This window comes from Tachyglossus aculeatus, chromosome X1, assembly GCF_015852505.1.
Source record: "Tachyglossus aculeatus isolate mTacAcu1 chromosome X1, mTacAcu1.pri, whole genome shotgun sequence".
NCBI classification, from domain to species: domain Eukaryota; kingdom Metazoa; phylum Chordata; class Mammalia; order Monotremata; family Tachyglossidae; genus Tachyglossus; species Tachyglossus aculeatus.
In genome coordinates this window covers 115901409-115925952 of record NC_052101.1, presented here as the reverse complement: position 1 = coordinate 115925952, position 24544 = coordinate 115901409, and the positions used below count along the sequence as shown (strand labels likewise).

At 50.2% G+C, this 24544-nt stretch overlaps 1 protein-coding gene across 1 annotated transcript; it reads right to left on the bottom strand.

Moving 5' to 3' along the window:
• Window positions 1-10488: 10488 nt before the first annotated feature.
• Window positions 10489-23086, bottom strand: CLEC17A (C-type lectin domain containing 17A). The gene is made up of 13 exons (XM_038740334.1): window positions 23030-23086; window positions 22384-22485; window positions 20952-20984; window positions 20742-20789; window positions 20615-20656; window positions 19862-19915; window positions 19064-19177; window positions 18591-18653; window positions 18260-18355; window positions 16282-16359; window positions 15627-15778; window positions 13690-13799; window positions 10489-11093 (listed from the first exon to the last, which is right to left on the bottom strand). The coding sequence occupies exons 1-13, from the start codon at window positions 23082-23084 to the stop codon at window positions 10961-10963; spliced, it is 1080 nt and encodes a 359-aa protein (XP_038596262.1). The 5' UTR covers window positions 23085-23086; the 3' UTR covers window positions 10489-10960.
• Between the last annotated feature and the right edge of the window lie 1458 nt (window positions 23087-24544).

The window sequence follows — 24544 nt, the reverse complement described above, 5'->3', positions numbered from 1 at the left end:
ATTAACAATTAATATGCCGAGGCAACCACAAAATAGGCAGATGATGCCCACAGCAGAAGAACTTAATTACCTTAATGGCTTCATTAGCAGTCTGTGTGGCTTCTTTAGCAATTGCCATACTATCAGCAGCAGCTGCTTGAGCCCGTAGTAGGTTTCTCCTCACATAGAAGTAAAAATCCCACACACAAAATTGCCAACAGACCCATGCCCGAAGTTAAGGGTTCCTGGTGAATGGTGATATTCCAATATTGATTTACCCTAACCCAGAACACCGTGAGGGAAGAATTGACTAAGAGCCCTAGTCAACCACAACACAAGCACGAGACCAAAGTGTCCGATATTTAATGATCCCATCCTCGTCGCCAATGTGTCATGAGCCCCCAGCTTGTACCGGTCAGGAGTTTCCTAGACCGGCTTAGTCTCTGTGACACGTAATAGTGAAACCAAACCACCAAGGTTGCCGTGGAAAGCTTTACTCAGGTTTTTACCAATGTGCAGGGGAGCGACACATACGCACTCATTCTCACACCCACTTCACCAAGGGTCCAGTACCAGTCAATCAATCATTTATTGAGCGCTTATTGTGTGCAGAGCACTGTACTAAGCGCTTGGGAAGTACAAATTGGCAACATATAGAGACAGTCCCTACCCAACAGTGGGCTCACAGTCTAGAAGGGGGAGACAGAACAAAACATATTAACAAAATAAAATAGAATAGATATGTACAAGTAAAATAGTAATAAATACGTACAAACATATATACATATATACAAGTGCTGTGGGGAAGGGAAGGAGGTAAGTTGGGGGGGATGGAGGGGGGAGGAGGGGGAGAAGAAGGAGGGGGCTCAGTCTGTGAAGGCCTCCTGGAGGAGGTGAGCTCTCAGTAGGGCCTTGAAGGGAGGAAGAGAGCTAGCTTGGTGGATGTGGGGAGGGAGGGCATTCCAGGCTGGGGGGATGATGTGGGCCAGGGGTCGACGGCGGGACAGGCGAGAACGAGGCACAGTGAGGAGATGAGCGGCGGAGGGTGTGGGCTGGGCTGTAGGAGAGAAGGGAAGTGAGGTAGGAGGGGGTGAGGTGATGGAGAGCCTTGAAGCCCAGGGTGAGGAGTTTCTGCCTGATGCGCAGGTTGATTGGTAACCACTGGAGATTTTTGAGGAGGGGAGTAACATGCCCAGAGCGTTTCTGGACAAAGACGATCTGGGCAGCGGCGTGAATATGGATTGAAGTGGGGAGAGACAGGAGGATGGGAGATCGGAGAGGAGGCTGATACAGTAATCCAGACGGGATAGGATGAGAGCTTGAACGAGCAGGGTAGCAGTTTGGATGGAGAGGAAAGGGCGGATCTTGGCAATGTTGCAGAGCTGAGACCGGCAGGTTTTGGTGATGGCTTGGATGTGAGGGGTGAACGAGAGAGCGGAGTCAAGGATGACACCAAGGTTGCGGGCTTATGAGACGGGAAGGATGGTAGTGCTGTCAACAGTGATGGGAAAGTCAGGGAGAGGGCAGGGTTTGGGAGGGAAGACAAGGAGTTCAGTCTTGTACATGTTGAGTTTTAGGTGGTGGGCAGACATCCAGATGGAGATGTCCTGAAGGCAGGAGGAGATGCGAGCCTGGAGGGAGGGGGAGAGAGCAGGGGCAGAGATGTAGATTTGGGTGTCATCAGCGTAGAGATGATAGTTGAAGCTGTGGGAGCGAATGAGGTCACCAAGGGAGTGAGTGTAGATCGAGAACAGAAGGGGACCAAGAACTGAACCTTGAGGGACCCCCACAGTAAGGGGATGGGAGGGGGAGGAGGAGCCTGCAAAAGAGACTGAAAATGAACGACCGGAGAGATGAGGGGAATCAGGAGAGGACTGAATCTGTGAAGCCAAGGTTGGATAGCGTGTTGAGGAGAAGGGGGTGGTCCACAGTGTCGAAGGCAGCTGAGAGGTCAAGGAGGATTAGGATAGAGTATGAGCCGTTGGATTTGGCAAGCAGGAGGTCATTGGTGACCTTTGAGAGGGCAGTTTCTGTGGAATGTAGGGGACGGAAGCCAGATTGGAGGGGGTCGAGGAGAGAGTTGGTGTTGAGGAATTTGAGGCAGCGCGTGTAGACGACTCATTCAAGTAGTTTGGAAAGGAATGGTAGGAGGGAGATGGGACGATAACTAGAAGGTGAGGTGGGGTCGAGAGGGTTTTTTTAGGATGGGAGAGACATTGGCATGTTTGAAGGCAGAGGGGAAGGAGCCAGTGGAGAGTGTGCGGTTGAAGATGGAAGTTAAGGAGGGGAGAAGGGATGGAGCGAGAGATTTCATGAGATGAGAGGGAATGGGGTCAGAGGCACAGGTGGCCGGAGTAGCACTTGAGAGGAGGGAGGAGAGCTCCTCTGAGGATACTGCTGGGAAGGATGGGAGAGTAGCAGAGAGTGTTGAGAGCCGGGGGTTTGGAGAAGGGTGGGGAGTGACTTTGGGGAGGTCAGACCTGATGGATTTAATTTTATTAATGAAGTAGGAGGCCAGATCGTTGGGTGAGGGAAGTAGGAGGGGGAGGAACCCGGGGCCTGAGAAGGGAGTTGAATGTACGGAAGAGCTGACAGGGATGATGGGCATGGGTGTCAATAAGGGAGGAGAAATAGTTGACAGTCTGCTGGTCAAGGGGGCCCATTGTGTCAGTCCCGCGGCGGAAGGTTGGGAGAAGCTCCCGGCATCACGGACTGCTGACACAAGCCTTCTCCACATGCTGCTTCCCCGCTCATGATTCAAAGTGACCACCTTTTATCTGCCTAAGGCGTCACAGCGGCTCTCAGTGCCACTTGTTGATTGGTCCAGGCCCGTTAGTGGGTAGAGCGGGACGAAAGCCACACCTCCCTGTCCCACCCCCAAGGGCCAGCAATGACCTGTCCTGGAGTAGAGCAGCCTGGTTCATTGGGGGAGCAGGGGGAGAGATGGATAAAGAGGGGTGCTGGGGTAGCGGAGGCCAGAAGGAGGGGGCTGAAGGCACATGTGGGGCTAGGGTGGAAGAGAAAGTCCGGATCTGTAAACCCAGTGGGCTGGGACAAATTGCTCTATTGGAGGGTGACTCAACAGCTCCCAACTCGGGGGATTCTACAAATTCTGAGCTGCGATTAGTGAGTCATTAAGGCTATAAAGTGCAGTCGAGTTGTTTCCGATTCATTGTGACTCTGTGCTAGTAGGATAGTATCATCAGCTTAAGGAAGGTTGTTTATATCCCTTCCTCCAATCCTTACTCCCCATTCATTCATCTCCATCTTCATCCAATCCAGCTTCTCTCATTACTTATTTGGTATAAAGGATAACTTCCCTTGGGAGGGAATGGGGGAGCATTGTTACCAAGTCCTTAGTTGATAGGTCACTGATGCGTTGTCTCCTTAGCGAGTCACTGTCCTTCTCCTTTGGGGAGTGGGTCTGGATCCTGGTGTGCAGAGGGGTGGTGAGGTGGGGGGATTGGTGATTCCTTCCTCGTGTGGGCCCAAGTCCACGGTGCCGACGTCCCCTCCCTCAGAGCAGTTCTAGTCCCCTCGTGCGTGTGGGCAGGAAGATGGGGGTGGGGAGGGCTGTGGGGATCTCTTCTCTCTGGGTAGTCCCGGGCCTCCGGTGGGCTGGGCAGCAGGGAGGCGACCCTCCCCTTTGCTCAGTCCTCAAGCACTCACATGCAGAGGGCGATCCTTCTAGGGTGGTCCCAGCCATCTGGGGAGAGGGGAGGGATGTGGAGGAGTGGTGGAGACCCTCCTCTTGCCTCAATTTTTTTTTTTTTTTTGGCCCGTGGCTTGCTGAGCAGGCACTGGGATGGGCGGCAGTCCTGATCTCTGCCTCCATCTTAGGCTTCTGGTATGAGGGGAGGGGCCGGAGGGCTCGAGGTTCCTTTCCCGGATAGATCCTGGGTCACCAGCGGGAGTGGCAGAGACCCTCCTCTTGATTCAGTTTATTTGACCCCTGGTTTAACAAGTGGATGCTCCTCGGCGAGCTCTGCCCTCACATTCCTTGGTAAGCTCTGCACCCTACTCCTTGGGCACCTTTTCCCCCTGCTCTTTGAGAGGCTTTGCCTCCCCCCCCCCCCCCCCCATTCCAAATCCAGGGACAGCCCTTCAAAGAGCCCGGTCCCCTCTTCTTATAACCCGGTCTCCCATTCTGGACTCAGGGACACTCGCTCTCTCTCCCATTCTCTTGGTGACCCACACCACGCACGTCGGAATCTACATTGTTCCCAACAGTTTGTCACTGCGTTTCTCTGGGTATTGCTGTTGAGGAGTCTGTCGTTAGCCTCCCCATTCACTTGACACAAACCCTGCTCGTTGGCTGTCCTCTCCTGGCCGTCCTCTCCTGAGTTTACGATCAGCAGCGTTCCTGGTACTGAGTTTCCCAGGCCAAACCACAAGATGCTATCGAGGAGCCCTCCTCCATCTTCTTAGCAACCCAGTCTTTAATTCTTTGTCCGGGGACTCTGTGTGTCTCCTTGCCTTTTTCTGGCCCAAACAACGCGTGTGTCAGAATTTACTCTGTTCCAGGCCATTCATCGATACATTCCTCCAAGGTCTCTTCTACAGCCTCCTGCTGCCCCTGGGAGTCTTGTCTTCCTGTTGGCCTGCCTTGCCTTGCCCGATCAGACTTGGCCCCTTGTTTCCTCTGTGCTGATGGATGCCTGTTGAATTCAGGGAGAAGTCAGTGGAAGTTTTTCTGATCCAGAGTTTGGAAACAGATGGTGTCCATCCATAATTTTTTTTTTTTCCCATTGATCCATTCTGTAATCAGAGGGGCAGTTGTCTAACCACACTCCCTGCCCCACCATCCTTCACCTGACGTTGAGTGGCAGTTTAGGACCTCATCAAGCGGTCTTTGGGGGCTTTGGATTCTTTGTGGGCAGGGATCAAGGCTACCAACCCTGTTGCATTGTACTTTTCCAAGTACTTAATACAGGATTCTGGACACGGTAAGTGCTCAGTCAAGACCATTGGTTGGTTGATGGATTTTTGATCTGGAGTTCCTAAGTCTGGGTCTGTAAATCCAGGTCGGGCAAACAATCCCTCTAGAGTTTGCAGAAATAAAAACACTTTTTTTTTCTTTTTTCTTCAGTGCTGTCAAGACTAGGAACAAGGGAGGTCATTTCTTCCCATCATTCTTCATTCTAAGTCAGGAAGACAAATGTCTCGTTTGACAAGAGTTGATCTCTTCATTGCCTGACCCCAGGAGGTGCCTCCTAGAGTCACTCTCTAAAGTTGTCAGCATTATCATTATTACTACATCTTTAAAAAGTTTGTTTCTTGTGGGCAGGGATCATGTCTACTAACTGTACTCTGCGTTACCAAGTGGTTAGAACAGTGTGCTGCACACAGTAAACATTACTGATTTTTTTTCCATTGGGCGATGGATTGATAGTGGAGTCAGCTACATAACCTCCCACCCTTGACCCGGGAAATGGCCGTGCCACTCTTAACCCAGACTTAAACCTGTTGTCCCCCAGGAGTGGAATAGGCACCATGGAGGGAGTCAGGCTTTTGCTGCCTCTTCTGTTTAGTGCCCTAGCATGTAGTACAGTGCTTAGCTCCTAGTAAGACCTTAACATGTAACACCACGACTATTACTGTCATTGCGTTCATGGTCGTACCCATCTTCGGAACCTATGTCCAGTCAACTGTACATTCAGTAATTTTGTTCTGATTTCTTTGCTTCTAAATAGCTTTATGTCTGTGTCTCTTCATTTTCTCCCCTCCCCGCCGCCAACCCCAGTTAAGAACATGAGCCTCTCGTGGGCAGGGAATGTCTCACCCTTGGAACGGGGCATTGCACCCAATGGGTGCTCAATAAATACAATGATTACTACCACAAATACTTGTTCTGGTTTTCATTCTTTCCCTGGGTGTCGGTCATCTCCCTCCTTTCTGTCCCTCGTTCCTAGACTGGGAGCCCTAATGTGGGCCGGGGCCATCCTCTAATCATCTTCCCCCAGCACTTTGTACTGTTTTCTGCACATAGTAGGCACTCAGTACATCCTTTTGAATGAATGAAGGCTGTAAATGGCAAGGAAGGGGGCTTTCAGTCCACTAGGACTGGAGGAGAGGGTGATGCCCCTGCCAGTGAAAAGTACCCCCTTGGAGGGGTGGTCATATCTCTGCTGCGGTTGTCCCACGGATGGGGGCTTGTCCCTTGGATTAGAGCTGAACAGGTGAGGTTCAGATGCCCACAAGTCACCCATCTGGTAGGCCGGGAGCTGGATTTATAACTCCTGAGTCAGACTTGGGGGGTGGTCACGATCCAGGAGCCATCCTCCCCATCTTCCCTGACAGGTAAGTGCCATTCCCTGGAGAGGGTTGTTTGAAAACCAGAGGGCAGAAAGATCACCCGGGGGATTAGGCGGGATCAAAGCTGGTTTAGTAGACTGTCCAGACAGATACGTGTTGTCGGAAGAACGTTCCCTAATTGTACCTTTGTGTCCGGACTTGCCAGAGGCTTTGTGGAAACAGGGTGGGAAAGGACCTCCTTTTCTTCCTTCCCTGCTGTGGGGCTGACATCCACTGCCCCCTCTTCTCAGAGAACAGACCCTTGACTCCAGCAGCGTGGCTTAGTGGAAGGAGCCCGGGCTTGGGAGTCAGAGGTCGTGGGTTCTAATCCCGGCTCTGCCACTTGTCAGCTGTGTGACTTTGGGCAAGTCACTTAACTTCTCTGTGACTGTTACCTCATCTGTAAAATGGGGATTGACTGAGCCTGATTACCTTGTAACTACCCCAGCACTTAGAACAGTGCTTGGCACATAGTAAGTGCTTAACAAATACTATTATTATTACGTATATATATATATATATATATATATATATATATATATATATACGTAATAATAATATATATACACACACACACACACCCCTCACCCTCTAGTTGGGAAAACCAACCCTGGCACCTCAAACCTCAGTGCTCAGTCCCTTAGAGATGAGGACCCGGGCTCCAACCCTTGCACTCTAGAGTTGGAATGGAGTTGGACAAGGGGCAGGGGGTTGAGAGGGGCTGGTCGATTCCCAGCAAGTGCACAATATATTCCATTCATCAGTCAGTTGAGTAAGATCAAAATGAGAATTCCTGGCTATTGTCATCTGCCATCCCTGCCACCCCAGACCCAAAGTACCTATTTCAGAGTCATTTTGAGGCATTTCTCCCATTCCTTCTCTCCCCCTCCATCTCTAAGCTGATCCCCAGGGAGTTCCATATCTACGTGGATCCTCCCAATGACCAGGTCCGACAGACCATACTGGGAGCTGTTTGGATGTGGGGGTGGGCAGGCGGAAAAGAGAGAAAATTGGGAAATACTCAAAGTATGCCCTTTCCCCTATTTTCAGTTATTTGGGAATTAATGGGAAGCTGCCTGCTTTGAATTCTGTTTTTTGATCTCTCTCTCTCTCGGCTGCTGGAGAAAATGGCTGCAAATTGTAATGGCTTAGTATGAATTAAACTGTTTTTTTCTTCCCCAGATCTGTTAGTCTTACCATCTACTCTCATGCACAGCCTTGACTTTTAAGCCAACTCTGGCTTCTATTCATAAAGTTGTTCCTTTTAAGCACTTGATAGTCACCCACCGCCATCTATGTATTTGTATTTTAATGTCTGTCTCCTCTTCTAAACAAACTCCTGGTGAGCAGGGTACATGTCACCACTTGGACACACACTCAATTTCATCATCTCTAGTCACTATACAATCTCTACCTTCTCCAACAACCTTCTATCTGACCACAACCTCCTCACCTGCCTTCTCCTCCCTTGCAACTCTGTCTTGTTCCCCAACAGAGACCTCCAATCTTTTGGCCCCATCCAATTTTCTTAAGTCGTCATGCCTCATTTCATTCAATGATTCCTTCATTTGCATTGAGTGCTTACTGTCTGCAGAGCATTATACTAAGCACTTGGGAAAGTACAATATAAGAATAGAGACATCCCCTGCCCACAACAAGCTCACAGTCTAGAGCTGGGGAGGCAGACAGCAATATAAGTAAATAAAGTTACAGATAGGTACATCAGTGCTTTGAGGCTGGGAGGGGGGGAAGAACAAAGGGAGCAAGTCAGGATGATGCAGAAGGGAGTGGGAGATGAGGAAAAGTCAGGCTTTTGTGGAGGATATGAGCCTTCAATAAGGCTTTGGAGCCGGGGAGAGTGATTTTCTGTAGGATTTGAGGAGGGAGGGCGTTCCAGGCCGGAGACAGGACAGAGATAAGACATGGGCCAGGGATTGGCGGTGAGACAGGCGAGGTGGAGGCACAGTGAGGTTAGCACTAGAGGAGCGAAGTATGCGGGCTGGGTCGTAGGAGAGAAGCAAGGTGAGGTAGGAGGGGCAAGGTAATGGAGTGCTTTAAAGCCAATGGAGAGGAGTTTTTGTTTGATACAGAGGTGGATGGGCAATCACTGGAGTTTTTTTGAGGAGCTGGGTGATATGTTTTGTAGAAAAATGATCTGGGCAGCAGGGTGAAGTATGGACTGGAGTGGGGAGAGACAGGAGGCCGAGAGGTCAGCAAGGAAGCTGATGCAGTAATTCAGGTGGGTTAGGATGAGTGACTGTATTAACGTGGTAGGACATGATCACATTCCCCATTTTTTTATGGCATTTGTTAAGTGCTTACCATGTGCAAAGTGCTGGGGAGGTTACAAGGTGATCAGGTTGTCCCACGGTGGGCTCACAGTCTTCATCCCCATTTTACAGATGAGGGAACTGAGGTTGAGAAGTTACGTGACTTGCCCGAAGTCACACAGCTGACAATCGGCAGAGCTGGGATTTGAACCCACGACCTCTGACTCCAAAGCCCGTGCTCTTTCCACTGAGCCACGCTGCTTCCCATTTCAAAGCCTTATTAAAAGCGCATCTCCTCTGAGGCCTTCCCCGACTAAGCCCTCATTTCCTCTTCCGTTCCCTTCTGAATCATCCTTGCACCCCTTTATTTGCCCCACCTTCCGCCCTGTGGCACTTATGTATATATCTACAATTTATGTTAATGTCTATCTCTCCCTCTAGTCTTCAATCTCCTGCGAGCAGGGAACTTATCTACCAACTCTGTTACACTGTACACTCCCAAGCACTCGGTACAGTGCTCTGCACATAGTATGTAAGATTGATTGATCTGTGCAGAAGAATGGAGTGGACCAAAGAGGGGAGATGTTGGGGACAGGTAGATCAGGGAGGAAACTGTTGTGGTATTTTTGTCAAGAGGTGACAAAAGTTTGAATCTGAGTCGTGGCCATCTGGCTGGAGAGGTAGGGTGGCGAGATCCAAGAAATATTTAGAGATCCAGGATTTAGAGACAGGCCAAATATGAGGGTTAATGAGGTGGTGAGGAGTCGAAGATGGCATCAAGATTGTCTCTGGGACAGTTTGCCACTGTCTTCCCTTAACGGAGTCCTTGAGAGTCTTCTTGCAGAATTCCAGAAAGGGGAAAAGGCATGTTTACCCCCAAAACACGTACACATTTTCTCTTTCCTCTTCCTCCATGTTTCTTAGGCATTCACTTGATCTGAGCTTACTCTGCTGAAAAGCTTTGTGCTTTGGGGATTCCACCTGCACCTAATAACTGCATACAGCCAACAGCAGAAAAGCTGTCAGTAAAAAATGACCTGCAAGATTTCTGTGATGGTCAGTTGTGGATTCTTCGCTCCAGTTGGTGTTGGTGAGCACAAAATTGCGCAGAGATCAGGCAGCGTTCAAGATGGCTTACTGGCACATCTAGTTGCAGATCCCCTCCCTGTTGGTGCCCAGTTGGTCATCAATCAATCGTATTTATTGAGCGCTTACTGCGTGCAGAGCACTGTACTAAGCGCTTGGGAAGTACAAGTTGGCAACATATAGAGACAGTGGTCATGCCCACACCCCACCCCTCACTGAGAGTAGCTTTCATCAGTTCCATTGCGATAGCTATGATAGAGAGTGGGTGTGAGTGGGTCTCCCTCTAGCCATCTGATGTTAGAGAATTTGCTAGAGGAAATTTCTAACCTTGGGTCTCTAGGAGTCACTAAAACGGTACCTCTGAACACGGCGGGAGCTCGATTAAATACCATTCAAAGAAAGAATGAGTGAAATTACTCACAGTAGCCATTGCTGAGGTACAGACCCCCAAGAATTAATTTAATTACTGAATGTTTTATATTTACAGTCTGTCTCAGACAGGAAGAGTGATACTACCCACGGTGGGAGTGAGACCACCCCAACAGAGTTGGCTGTTCCTGCCAGGTTGGACATTGGCCTGGGGTCGGCTGTTCTGTAGGACGGATGTCTCTGAAGAATGAACTCCGTCACCCGACATGGGATGTCATTCATTCAGCTGTATTTATTGAGCGCTTGCTGTGGGCCGAGCACTGTGCTAAGCACTTGGGAGAAGACAATATAACAATAGACAGACACATTCCCTGCCCATAACGTTAGGATGCTTGGGAAGTTCCATAGTGAGGGAACCAGCTAACTCAAATTCTCTCACAGGAGGCTTAGAACAGTGCTTGGCACAAAGTAAGCGCTTAACAAATGCCATCATTATTATTGTTATTATTATTATTATTATTATTCAGATCTGGATCACTTACCAAGTGGGGTAAGAGTAAGGCCTTTCCCCCAACACGTTTCTCCCGATGCAGCTGGCTGCTCAGGCCTAGCTTTTTGCCTGTGACTATTTTGTTAAGCGCTTACTATGTGGCAAGTACCGTTCTAAGTGCTGGAATAGATACAAGTTATTCAGGTTGGACCCGGTCCCTGTCCCACATGGAACTCACAGGCGAAGTCACACATTATCTTGACTTGCATCTGGTTGCAAATCAGTAAAGTGAGGACTGGCAGTAAGGTCACTGTAGCCCTGGTGTAATGCCCAAAAGTGCTGCAGACCGTCAGACGGGCCCCCAAAATTGCAAGAGTCACGTCCAAGAAACCAGGAGGCACAACTCGGAAACAGTTTGTAACCAGTCTCCCCTTCCTCGCCACCCCTCCCTCTAAGGCTTAGCCAGAGGGAGTCAGCAGGTGCATTGCTTCTCACAAATCCAGTACGTTGTCTGGGCGCAGTTCAGATCATTCCAAGAACCATCTTGGTTCATAGTGCCACAGTTTTCCTCGTTTCGGTTGTTTGGCTCGCCCGGTTGCCAGAAGCTGGAGAAAGCGTGGAATTAAGCAAAATCCATCATTCACCGTCTAAGAACCTGAGAAATGCCATACTGCAGGGGGTTTGAAACATTCTTAGAAACCATTCCCTTCTAGTGCGGCGCAGAAGAGCAGCAGCCGACTCAGGTAACAAGAAAAAAACAATTTTTCTGTGCCTCGAGTCCTGAGCAAGCCCCGCTTTTATCACCCACTCCTGTCGCTGCTGCTGCGGCTGCTTCCTGCTAGGCCACCCAAAGTTTCGATTTACTGTCCCCATTACCCGCCATAATAATAATAATGACATTTATTAAGCGCTTACTATGTGCAAAGCACTGTTCTAAGCGCTGGGGAGGTTACAAGGGGATCAGGTTGTCCCACAGGGGGCTCACAGTCTTAATCTCCATTTTACAGACGTGGTAACTGAGGCCCAGAGAAGTGAAGTGACTTGCCCAAAGTCACACAGCTGACAATTGGCGGAGCTGGGATTTGAACCCATGACCTCGGACTCCAAAGCCCGGGCTCTTTCCACTGAGCCACACTGCTTCTCTAATAATGGCTGGACCCACTAGATAGAAAGTGGAAAGAGCACGGGCTTTGGAGTCAAAGGTCATGGGTTCAAATCCCGGCTCCACCAATTGTCAGCCATGTGACTTTGGGCAAGTCAACTTCTCTGTGCCTCAGTTACCTCATCTGTAAAACAGGGGTTAAGACTGTGAGCCCCACGTGGGACAACCCAATCACCTTGTAACCTCCCCAGTGCTTTGCACATAGTAAGCGCTTGACAAATACCATCAAAAAGTGCTCAACAAGTACTATTATTATCATTATTATTATTATTCCAGGGGCCTAGAACCTTGTGGTCTGCACACAGGAAGTGCTCAATAAATACTAATAATGATGGCATTTGTAAAGCGCTCTATATGCAAAGCACTAGTGATCACTGTCAATCAATCAGTAGCCTTTATGGAGAGTCTGTTGTGTACTAGGCACGTGGAAGAGTACGTAGAGTCAGTAGACCTGGTCCCCTGCCCTCAAGCTGCTTGCCGTCTAGCTGGGGGAAGACAGACACTAAAGTAATTTATGGATAGGAAGGAGGAAGTCAAGGGGAAAAATGGGTATGTAGAAGAATGAAGGCTTAAGGGATAATAGGGTACGTAAGACGGAATGGACATAAGTGATGTTAGTAAATGAGTGCGTAATTGGTGCAGAAGTACTGATGTGGCCGTAAGGGGATAGAACCTGGGACGAAGATTAAAATTAATCGGCTTGGGGGTCACGTTAGTCGTTCAGATTAATGGTTCATCCCAACCTAGTGTTCTTTGTCTGACAGGGCACCAGAAGAGGCTTGGAGAAAGAGGGGGGATAGTTGCCCTGTTTGACGTCCACACTTATGGTTAGGGACGTTCCTTCTAAAACCATAACTACATTCTAATAACCTATTATTGTCCTTTCAGACATGCATTTATGCAAACCCTTCTTGAACCTATTGCTATTTTGGGCCTGCATAACTTCTGTTGAAAACAAATCCCATATGCTTGCAGTACATGAAGTGTTTTGTTAGTTTTGAACCGACCACCTTCAGGTTTCAATGGTCGCATTCTTCGTTGGATGGTGACCTTAATAATGGTTTACTTTCTTAAGGGATTTTGACCTCTCCTCCTAGTTCCCAACTTATTCCTGCCCTCCCCCTTTGTCCTTTTCTTTCCTTTATGAATAATCTCTTCCACCTGGGATAGTTGCCTGTGGGCTACCCGCTCCTCCTGGCTCTCTCTTGAATGCCTACTCCTTCTAGGCAGCATTTACCAAACCCCGCCAGGGAGTTGGCATCAAGAACACTGTTGAGCCCTCCCAGCTCATTTAGACTGTGAGCCCACTGTTGGGTAGGGACTGTCTCTATATGTTGCCAATTTGTACTTCCCAAGCACTTAGTACAGTGCTCTGCACACAGTAAGCGCTCAATAAATACGATTGATGATGATGATGATGGTATTTGTTAAGGGCTTACTTTGTGCCAGGCACCATTCTAAGCACTGGGGTCGATACAAGCTAATTCAAGTTGGATACAGTCCTTGTCCCACATGGGGCTCACAGCATTAATTCCCATTTTACAGATGAGGTAACTGAGGTCCAGAGAAGTTAAGTGACTTATAATAATAATAATGGCATTTATTAAGCGCTTACTATGTGCAAAGCACTGTTCTAAGCGCTGGGGAGGTTACAAGGTGATCAGGTTGTCCCACAGGAGGCTCACAGCCTTAATCCCCATTTTACAGATGAGGCACAGAGAAGTGACTTGCCCAAAGTCACACAGCTGACAATTGGCCGAGCCAGGATTCGAACCCATGTCCTGACTCCAAAGCCCGTGCTCTATCCACTAGGCCGCATTGAGAGAATCACTCTCAAATCGACTGAATGGGTGGTGAACATCCAACGTAACACTGATCTCAGATTGGAGAGACAGAGAGAGAGAAGTACAGAGAGAAAGGGAAAGAGAGAGAGATTTTTCCTCAGCCTCCTTGCCTGCTCAGCCCCGTCCCTATGAAGGAGGCAGAGGGGAACCTCCACCCTGGGTATCCCAAGCCATACTTTAGGGAAAGAGACTTGCCTTAAGGACACAGGAGAGCCATCCATCCACTGCCACTGCCCTTCACGAAGTCTGTCACTGAGGCCCAGCCAGTATATCCGGGGAGAGCCATGCGCCTTGGCCACAAACTTCTGCAAGTGGAGACTCAAGTAAGCTCAGGTTCAGGTCACACAAATCCACCAGTCCCTCCATGTCCTTTATCATCATCATCAATCGTATTTATTGAGCGCTTACTATGTGCAGAGCACTGTACTAAGCACTTGGGAAGTACAAATTGGCAACATATAGAGACAGTCCCTACCCAACAGTGGGCTCACAGTCTAAAAGGGGGAGACAGAGAACAAAACCAAACATACTAACAAAATAAAATAAATAGGATAGATATGTACAAGTAAAATAAATACATAAATAAATAAATAGAGTAATAAATATGTACAAACATATATACATATATACAGGTGCTGTGGGGAAGGGAAGGAGGTAAGATGGGGGGATGGAGAGGGGGACGAGGGGGAAAGGAAGGAAGGGAATTTATGGAATAACCTCCCTTATCTTTCAGATTGGCTCATTCTTGAAGACTCACGGTGCCTTCCCCTGAGATTCTCTGGTTTTCCAGAATCCCTGGGAACAGACATTCCTGATTCTGCTGTCCCCTCTCTTTCTGGGATTGTCCCCCCACCCCCACCCCACCCTTTTATCTGCTGTGTACGTGTGTCATCTGCCTTGTCCCATTATCTTGGACTCATCCCAGGCTGCTTCTGTGGGATGACAAGCCCACCTGTTTTCAATCAATCAATCAATCATATTTATTGAGCGCTTACTATGTGCAGAGCACTGTACTAAGCGCTTTCCAAAGACCCAGCGGCTCCTACGGTAGAGGTGTGTGCTATTCTCTACGAGAATGTAGAAAGCAGATGAGGGGACGGCTGCGGGTGAGAGGCCGATGCCTAGACTGCATCGCGGCCGGCTCCAAGGCCAAGGGCTGCGGCCCTCACCATGCCCGCCCGTTGGCCACTAGAGAACCAGATACAAGAGTGTTGGTGGCCCAGCACCGGCCAAGCCCTCTACTAGAAAAACAAGGCAAATGCAGAGCTTACTGATGGTGGGCGACCCCTCCCCTCCCCTACACAAAAGTTAGGCAAAAACAGCAACAGATGCTGCAGGGTTCAAACCCACCAGTCCCACAAAAGTCTATCTTTCCCCAGGATGGAATGGATGGTTGATCGTCTTTTCTGCCCCATCCACCTGCCTGAGGAAGATTTCACCATAAGTACTATCATCTTTCAACACAAAAGGACAACTGTTCAGCAGCCTGGAGATGATAATGATGGTATTTAAGCACTTCCTAAGTGCCAGGCACTGTACTGAGCGCTGGGGTAAATCGGGTTGGACGCAGTCCCTTGTTCCACGTGGGGCTCACAGTCTCAATCCGCATTTTACAGATGAGGTAATTAAGGCACAGAGAAATGAAATGACTTGCCCAAGGTCACCCAGCAGACAAGTGGCAGAACTGGGATTAGACCCCATCACCTTCTGACTCCCAGGGCCCTGCTTTATCCACTACACAAATGCGATGGCCTGGAATGCAAACATTTTAAATTGACCTTTACGCCAGACAAAAAGTTCCGGCCCTGTGGGCTTCTTTTAAGCTTGGTTTGGGAAAACCACCAGGCTCCTGGCACTTCACAAAACTCGGGCAGGACTTGAAACTTTTTTTTTTTTAATGGTATCCATTAAGGGCTTCTGAGCCGGTGACACCTTCGGCACCGTACGCCCACACTGGGGCCACGCTCGGCCAGCCAACTCGCTAACCGTCAGAAGGGACAAGGAGGCTTGCTCCTGAAGAAACAGATGCTGTGTTTGAAGTGTTAATCCCCAGGCTGTTGAAGGGTCTAAATCCCAGGGCTAAGTCCCTGGCAGATGAGAGGAGGACTGGGTGGTGGGGAGGGGTGGCTCACCTGCTCCTCCGTGTTGCTGATGATGACCAAATGAGAAAAGTTTTCCATGCAGAAACGAGCAGCATTCTCCCAGGTTTTGGTGATGGTGGAAAAGTAGTAGCATTTGCCCTTGAAAGGGAGCCAGTTCGTTGGGCAGATGTTACAGGGACAGCCTGTGGAGCAGGATGAGCCCACCTTACTGTCCAATTCAGGATCCTCTTCCCAGGAACTTGAATTGTACCCTTGCCCGCCATTCACAGTTTTCCTCAACTCTCGTTCATTCGATCGTATTTATCGAGCGCTTACTGTATACAGGGCACCGTACTGAGCGCTTGGAAAGTACAATTCGGCAACAGGTAGAGACAATCCCTACCCGACGACGGGCTCACAGTCTAGAAGGGGGAGACAGACAACAAAACAAGTCGGCATCAATAGCATCAAAATAAATAGAAGTATAGATATATACACATCATTAATAGAATAAATATGTACATATATATGCAAGTGCTGTGGGGAGGGGGGAATAGGGGCGTTGGGAGGGGAGGAGGAGCAGAGGAAAAGGGGGGCTTAGTCTGGGAAGGCCTGGAGGAGGTGAGCTCTCAGTAGGGCTTTGAAGGGAGGAAGAGAGCTAGCTTGGCGGATGGGCAGAGGGAGGGCATTCCAGGCCGGAGCTCACCTAACATGTCTCGCAGCTCCTCCACAGCCCGATTGGTGTCCATTTTGATCTGTTCAATGTCCTTCCTTATCTCAGACACTGAAAGCACAGAGGTCGGCCTCATCAAGCAGCGAGATCTCCCCAAACACAACACATTCCTGCCTTCTCCAGCCCAGACAACAGCTCTCCTCTGCCTCCCCAAATTCTTGGTTCGTTTCCCGTTCCCTCCCTACCTTCTTGCTCTGCCCCTTTATTTTTCTCCTAATTATCCTCCGCCGGAACTCCGGTCCCTCCTCAACACTCACTTTTTCCTGGAAGAGTAATAATAATTGTGGTATTTGTTCCACACTTACTTGGTGCCAAGCACAAAGATGCTACAGTACGATCAGATCAAAGGCAGTCCCAGTCCCACCTGGGGCTCACGGTCTAAGCGGAAGGAAGACAGCTATTAAATCCCCACTTTGCAGAGGAGGAAACTGAGGTACCCAGAAGTTATGTCCTAGTCAATAGGGCATGGGCTTGGGAGTCAAAAGGTCATGGGTTCTAATCCCAGCTCTGCCACTCGTCTGCCTTGTGACCTTGGGCACGTCACTTCACTTCTCTGTGCCTCAGTTCCCCCATCTGTAAAATGGAGATTGAGGCTGTGAGCCCCGTCTGGGACAGGGACTGTGTCCAGCCTGATTTGCTTGTACCCATCCCAGTGCTTAGTACAGTGCCTGGCTGAACAAATACCACAGTTGTTATTATCATAATCATCATCATCATTATTATTATTATTATGCAACTCGCCCAACCATGCAGCAGGCAAATGGCGGAGTCAGGATGGGAACCCCTGACTCCCAAGCCAGTGGTCTTTTCACTAGGCCATGTCTCTATGCCTTACAGCCACCTACAGAGGGATGGGTAATGATTTGAACATGACCAGTTCTCTGTTGAACAATTGTGAACTGGATGTTGACAACAAGCACCGCTTGTCAACAGCCCAACGGACAAAGACAAACTTTGAACTTTAGCGGAGCTCTTTCTCAACCCAAAACCTAATGGCAACCTTAATCTTGGCCCTAATCCTAGCCCTGTTTCTAATACTAATGAAGTTTGGGGGCGTTGGGGCTATCAATGGGTTGATTTTGATCTTTAGAGCCCTCAGGGATTGGTTGATGATTTGGTTTGAGGTGTTGGGTCACTCCACTCCTCCATGAACCTTCATCTGGATTGGGTGGTGGTGTTTGCTTAGCTGGTGCTGAGCACAATGCACCGCACTCAGTGGCTAATGAATACCTTTACTACTACTATAGCAGCGGCTTAGTGGCAAGAGTCAGAGGACACGGGTTCTAATTCCGCCCCGCCGCTTGCCTGCTGTGTGACTCTGAGCAAGTCACTTAACTTCTCTGCGCCTCAGTTACCTCATCCGTAAAATGGGGATGAAAAGTGTGAGCCCCACGTGGGACAACCTGATTGCCCTGTATCTACCCCAGCGCTTAGAACAGTGCTTGGCACATAGTAAGTGCTTAACAAATAACATCGTCATCATCATCATCATCATTATTATTATTATTACTACTGTTAACTGCTACTACCAACTCATCATCATCAATCGTATTTATTGAGTGCTTACTATGTGCAGAGCACTGTACTAAGCGCTTGGGAAGTACAAATTGGCAACATATAGAGACAGTCCCTACCCAACAGTGGGCTCACAGTCTAAAAGGGGGGTAACCAACTGTTACCATTACTACTGCTACTATTACTACCACCTTTTCTCGCTCACTCTGGGTTTCTGGGTGTTCTTTCTGGCTGCCTCCCTGGTTTTCCAAGTGGCTGAAGCTGTCATTCATTCATCCATTCAGTCGTATTTACTGAGCGCTTACTGTGTGCAGAGCACTGTACTATCACCTTGACTGTTTTATCTTTGGTATTCTTTAGTTCCCCTCCACGTTCTAGAGCCCTAGTCGTTCCCCTTAGACCGCAGATGAGAGACGGTGGGTTGACCGGGTCTTACCGTTCGGGACTACAGCCCAGAGATTGGCCAGCTCTCTCCTGGCATCAGCTCGGATCGCCTCCCGATCCCTCTTGGCCTCCGCTATCACCTTTGACACTGGAACCGTAAGCATGCTCAGTACCAGCCCCCCTCGCCCCCCACCCCACCCACGGGGCAGAAAATAGGAGTCGGCTGGGTGAAGCCAATCTCCGGTGCCACCCCGTCCTCCGCAGCCCGCCCCATTAGGGTCTGGTCCCAGTAGACAACCTCCAGGTGGTCGAGGCTGTCTGGAGTCGTCCAGACTCCTCTCGCCCCATTCCCCCCCTCCTCCTTACCCCGCTCCGGGACTCACCGTTCATCACCCATTCCAGTTGCTTAAGGGTTAACATCCTCAGTTCCTGTGCAGTCTCCTGGTCTGGAGGAAAGAGAACCGCAGCTTCGGCCCCGAGCTTGCCCGCTTTGCTGCCTCTTTCCCTCCCGCCGGGAATTGAGCCTCCAGCACTGGGGAGGGACAGCAGGTGTGGCCGGGCTGACTGAGGCAGGGGCCGAGGAAGGTGGCCCCGGCTTACCTCTCTGTGACAGGGCCGTGGCTCACGGGACCAGCCCGCGAGACTCCCAAGACGGGCAGCCTCTGAGACAACCCAAATCCCTCGCGGGGAGGATTCAAATTCCCCCAAGAGGCCCACTACCGATACTCCTGCTACTTCCCTCGACCCCCGGCTCTCTCTCTCCAGACTTCCCCAAGCTCTTTGGCCTTTGCGGAAGCGCCAGCGTTCCTGGACCGGGAATCGTTCCCCAGCCTCCAGGGTCACAGCTCGGACTTACACTTCAGCAGGGTTAGAGCAAGCCCAGTCAAGCCCAGCAGCAACGCAGTCCCCACCAGCACACACAGAGACACCACCATCTTCCCCTTTGGGCTGGGCCGTGCGGGGGGACCAACTGTGGAGAGCAAGAAAGATTGCAGCTAGAGTTCAAGAGAGAGGAGCCCCCCAAAGACAGAGAGGAGAGGAAGAAGACATTCCCCGGGTTCCTTAGTCAGGGTATCTCAGAAACCGACCAGGAAGAAGTTGGGATTTGCAGCGGGAACTCTGTGGGTCTTTTTACACTGACACATGCGTTGCCTGCTTAACCTGCTTCCATTTAAAAAAAAGGACCCAAATCCATGTGCTTCTCGTCTGAACAGGAGGTAACGACTGAAGAGAAGAGGGCAGGAGAGGACAGGAACTACGGACCAAGTCCTCGGTTCCTTAACGCCGCGTGTGGTCGGTTTCTTTAGGCCCCTTGGGCCCAGTGGTGGGGTCGACCCAGCCTCAGAGATGAGCGCCTTCACGACTGACGGCCCCAACTGTGGGTCGAGACGCCCCACCCTGTGACGCACTCAGCGGGAGGCTGGGACGTCAAGCTCCAGTAGGATCTTTTAGATCCTTTTAGATCCTTTTAGATCCTACAGTCTTTTAGACTGTGAGCCCACTGTTGGGTAGGGACTGTCTCTATATGTTGCCAATTTGTACTTCCCAAGCGCTTAGTACAGTGCTCTGCACATAGTAAGCGCTCAATAAATACGATTGATGATGATGATGATCTAGGCGGGGTCAGGGGTTGGACTTGGGAACGTCGACTCACCATCCTGGGGAGGCTCGAAAGCCATTGCAACCGCGGTGGAGTTCAGATCTAGCCCTGGGGGAGAAGAGGTTCCTTCAGGCAAAAAAAAAAAGGATGGGGTGGGAGCCCGTTTCCTCCCAAATATTAAACGTACCCCCTTAGTCCTGCCTAGACCCAGGGAGGTCCAGGCCCTCCACATTCCCTTTCTCGTGTTGGACCCCGGTTACGGCACCGTTGGGCGTGTGTGAAGGACTGTACCTACCCACTGGAACAACAAATCCCACCATTCATTCATTCAATCGTATTTATTGAGCGCTTACTGTGTGCACAGCAGTGTTCTAAGCGCTTGGGAAGTACAAGTTGGCAACATACAGAGACGGTCGCTACCCAACAACGGGCTCACAGTCTGGAGCCCCCATGAAAAGATGTGCATGTGCTAGTCGATATGCTTGAGTGACCCTCTCCCCTTCTCTCCCCTTCCTCCGCACCCATTTTCCTCAGATTGGGTACCGGTCCCTCCCGCTCCAGAGTTGGGGCAGGCTCGACTCCAAACGGGCAGGGCAAGGCCCCAGCCTCTTCTTCCCCTTTTTCCTGTTTCAGTTGCTCACCTGAGGAACCAGGAACGCTAGGGACACAGGGTCGGGCTAGGAAAAAGACCCCCCAGTATCCAAGAAGGATGGAATCCTATCAGGGAGGTCAGGTAGAGGGCTGGAATTCTGGCTAATCCTGATGCCTTCTCCCAGGAATCCTTTGCCTGGTTTGCCCACTACTCACCCAAACGTGGGGGTGGGCAGGACACAGTGGTGAGACTCAGGTCTGGAAGGAGAGAGGGGAGAGGGAGAGGATTTTTACCCAGGGCAGTATTTACTGGGTTCAGGGGAGGGAGAAGTCCAGCTCTTACCTTCTTTGGGGGATTTGTCGGGGAGAGATGGCTTCGCCAAGCCCCGCCCTGTAAGGGAGAGGAATAGGGACCTCGAACCTGGGCCAGGAGAGGATTTGGGTCCCCTGGCCCTTCCCAGCCATCCACCTACCGTCGGCCCATCATCCGCCCAGGGACTGGAAGGGGAGGCGTCCTCCCGACCCCATCCAAACCATCCAAAACCCAACTCACCAGCTCGGGGAGGTCTCGGGGGAGCTATGGACCCTAGAGGAGAGAGGGGAAGCAGGAGTGACCCATGACGTCGACAGTTTACTTCCACTTTCCCTTGGTCTGCTCTCTGGAGACAGTGAAACTCAGATGGCCGGTTTCGCTTCCTATTTATTGCATTTCACATCCTACTTCAAAGGCCTCTGGGCACCTCCAGGATGCCCTCCCCCAGATTCCAGTCTTAAGTGGAAGATTCCAGCCTTAGGTGGAAACACCCCTCTAGTTTGCCCTGTAGACTATTCCGGGTAGATACAAGGCCAAGGAACCCTGAGGGGTTACTACGTGAACTGGTTAGTTTCTGTTGTTCTCCGATTCCTTCTTGAACGCCCCCCGCCACCACCCAGGCACTTCACTTCTCTGGGCCTCAGTTTCTCATTCTTCCTCCCCTCCTTAGACTGTGAACCCCAGGTGAAACAGGGACTGTGTTCCATCTGCTCTGCTCCTGGGTTTAGCGTGGGGCTTGGCACATAGTGAGCGCTTGCCAAATACCAAAATTATTATTATTATTATTATCATCATCATTAAGTGGAGCCTTGACTGGACAGGATTGCCTTGGCCTCTGCTTCGGGAATTAGGTTGGGGGGAAACAATATGCGAGCAGGCAGTCAGTCGGGTGGCCTAGTGGCTACAGCACGGGCCTGGGAATCAGAAGGACCTGGGTTCTAATCCCAGCTCCGTCACTGTCCGCTGTGTGACCTCGGGCAAGTCACTTCACTTCTCGGTGCCTCAGTTACCTCATCTGTAAAGCGGGGATTAAGACTGTGAACCCCATGAGGGACATGGATTGTGTCCAGCCTGATTAGCTTTTATTCAATCGGATTTACTGAGCACTTACTGTGTGTAGAGCACTGCACTGAGCGCTTGGGAGAGTACAATATAACAATAAACAGACACATTCCCTGTCCACAACGAGCTTTCACCAGCGCTTAGTACAGTATCTCGCACATAGTAAGCGCTTAACAAACATTTTTAAAAATTAACAAAGAACATTAAGAAAAATTTTAAAAAACAGCCCCATCCCACCCCGGTCCCGTATCCCAGAGTCACTTCACTTCTCGGTGCCTCAGTTACCTCATCTGTAAAGCAGGGATTAAGACTGTGAACCCCATGAGGGACATGGACTGTGTCCAGCCTGATTAGCTTTTATTCAGTCAATCGGATTTACTGAGCACTTACTGTGTGTAGAGCACTGCACTGAGCGCTTGGGAGAGTACAGTATAACAATAAACAGACACATTCCCTGTCCACAACGAGCTTTCACCAGCGCTTAGTACAGTATCTCGCACATAGTAAGCGCTTAACAAACATTTTTTAAAAATTAACAAAAAACATCAAGAAAAATTTAAAAAAACAGCCCCAGCCCACCCCGGTCCCGTATCCCAGAGAATGGGCCCACCTGGACGCTGGGCCTTCCTCTTCCCAGGTTTGACCGGGGGAGCCTCGTTGGTCGGGCTCACATTCTCGTAGTCATCGTCATCCCCCATGTCCTCTACCGCTCCTAGAGAAGAGTCAGTTTTGCCCCATCTTCACCTTCCCAGTCCCAGAATCAGGCCAGATCCCTGAGCGGTAGGGTGGGGAGGTTGAGGAACGCTCATCAAGGCTGCCCAGGAGAACCGGGAAAAGCTGCTGGGGTGTCAGAAGAGCAGCCAAACTCCTCACCCTCTTTTTCTTTCTTTCTCTCTCACTCTCGCACACACACACGCAAACACACTCCCCGATACCCACCAAGACCTTCATCCCAATACCCAGCCCTTTACCCACCACTCCAAAGCCTGCTTTCCCCCAAATCATCTTGCCCGGTTCCCCAGCCTTTCCCATCCAGGGTCCGCAGTGGCCGGGACGATCCGTACCCCTCCCCTGCCGCCCACCAACAAATTTCCTAGCTACTTCTAGGGAGGAACCCAGCAGCAACTGTCCCGGAGCAACATCTGAGTAGTACAGAGCAGATGTCTCCGAAGTAGGAAGCAACCGAGGCCAAGAAACACTGAAGGTTACCAAGTGAGCTGCCCCCGCCACCGCCTAGGCCCAGCGCAGAGTCGTACCTCTTCGGCCCCGGCGAAATGAAAACCAGTTTCCGTACTGGCTGGACGGGGTCATAGCCGAACACGGAGTCAGCCAGGTCTTCTCCTACCCCACTCAGGTTGCTCCCTTTCTGGCGCCTGCCCCATTTCAGTTCCTCTTTGCTCTCGGAGGGCGGCAGTATGTAAATCCGGCTTCCTCGGTGCCCCTCCTAGCATGGCTAACTCTGCACCTGAAAATTCCTGGACAGAAATAGAGAAAACACAGGGGATCTGCGTATTTTTTCCCCCGTTTCGCCCGGAGATGGACCACACGGTCCTTCCATTCGCTTGAATTGCTGCGAGCGGGCCATTCCTGAATTGCCCAGAGTAATCCTAGATCCACCAGTGAAGCGGCGTGGCCCAGTGGATAGAGCACAGGCCTGGGCGCCTGAAGGTCTTGGGTTCTAATCCCAGCTCCGCCACTTGTCTGCTACGTGACCTTGAGCAAGTCACTTCACTTCCCTGGGCCTAGGTTCCCTCATCTGTAACCCATGACCTCTGATTCCCAAGCCCTTGCTCTTTCCACTGAGCCGATCCTTGCCCTCAATGACCTGACAGTCTATTATTATTATTATTATTATTGTGATTATTGTATTTGTTAAGTGCTTACCATGGGCCAGGCACTGTACTAAGCAGCAGAGTGGATTCAAGCAAATCTGGTTGGACACAGTCCCTATCCAATGTGGGGCTCACAGTCTCAATCCCCATTTTAAGAGAGAAGCAGCGTGGCTCGGTGGAAAGAGCACGGGCTTTGGAGTCAGAGGTCATGGGTTCAAATGCCGGCTCCGCCGATTGTCAGCTGTGTGACTTTGGGCAAGTCACTTGACTTCTCTGGGCCTCGGTTACCTCATCTGGAAAATGGGGATGAAGACTGTGAGCCCCCCGTGGGACAACCTGATCCCCTTGTAACCTCCCCAGCGCTTAGAACAGTGCTTTGCACATAGTAAGCGCTTAATAAATGCCATTATCATCATCATCATCAATCGTATTTATTGAGCGCTTACTATGTGCAGAGCACTGTACTAAGCGCTTGGGAAGTACAAATTGGCAACATATAGAGACAGTTCCTACCCAACAGTGGGCTCACAGTCTAAAAGGGGAAGACAGGGAACAAAACCAAACATACTAACAAAATAGAAGTAGAATAGATATGTACAAGTAAAATAAATAAATAAATAGAGTAATAAATATGTACAAACACATATATACAGGTGCATATTATTATTATTATTATTTTACAGATGAGGTAACTGAGGCCCAGAGAGGTGAAGTGACTTGCCCAAGGTCACACAGCAGACAAGTGGCGGAGCTGGGATTAGAACCCAGGTCCTTCAGGCTCTCAGGCCCGTGCTGTATCCACTATGCCATGCTGCCGTGAATGGACGGCAATCGTTCCCCCATCCTGGGGCAGCCTCGCTGCGTCTCCTTCAACCGTCTCGATGTTCCCTGTTGCCATGTGGCTTTTCCTAGTCCCTGCAGATCTCCTGCCCCCCACCC

Coding starts and splice junctions, on each gene's coding strand:
- CLEC17A (XM_038740334.1), bottom strand. CDS start 23,084: ATGACCCCGTCCAGCCAGTACGGAAACTGGTTTTCATTTCGCCGGGGC. Junction 19,916..20,614: donor CTGCCCACCCCCACGTTTGG/GTGAGTAGTGGG, acceptor CTTCTCCCCCAG/GGCTAGATCTGAACTCCACC. Junction 16,360..18,259: donor CTGGGCTGTAGTCCCGAACG/GTAAGACCCGGT, acceptor CTGTGCTTTCAG/TGTCTGAGATAAGGAAGGAC.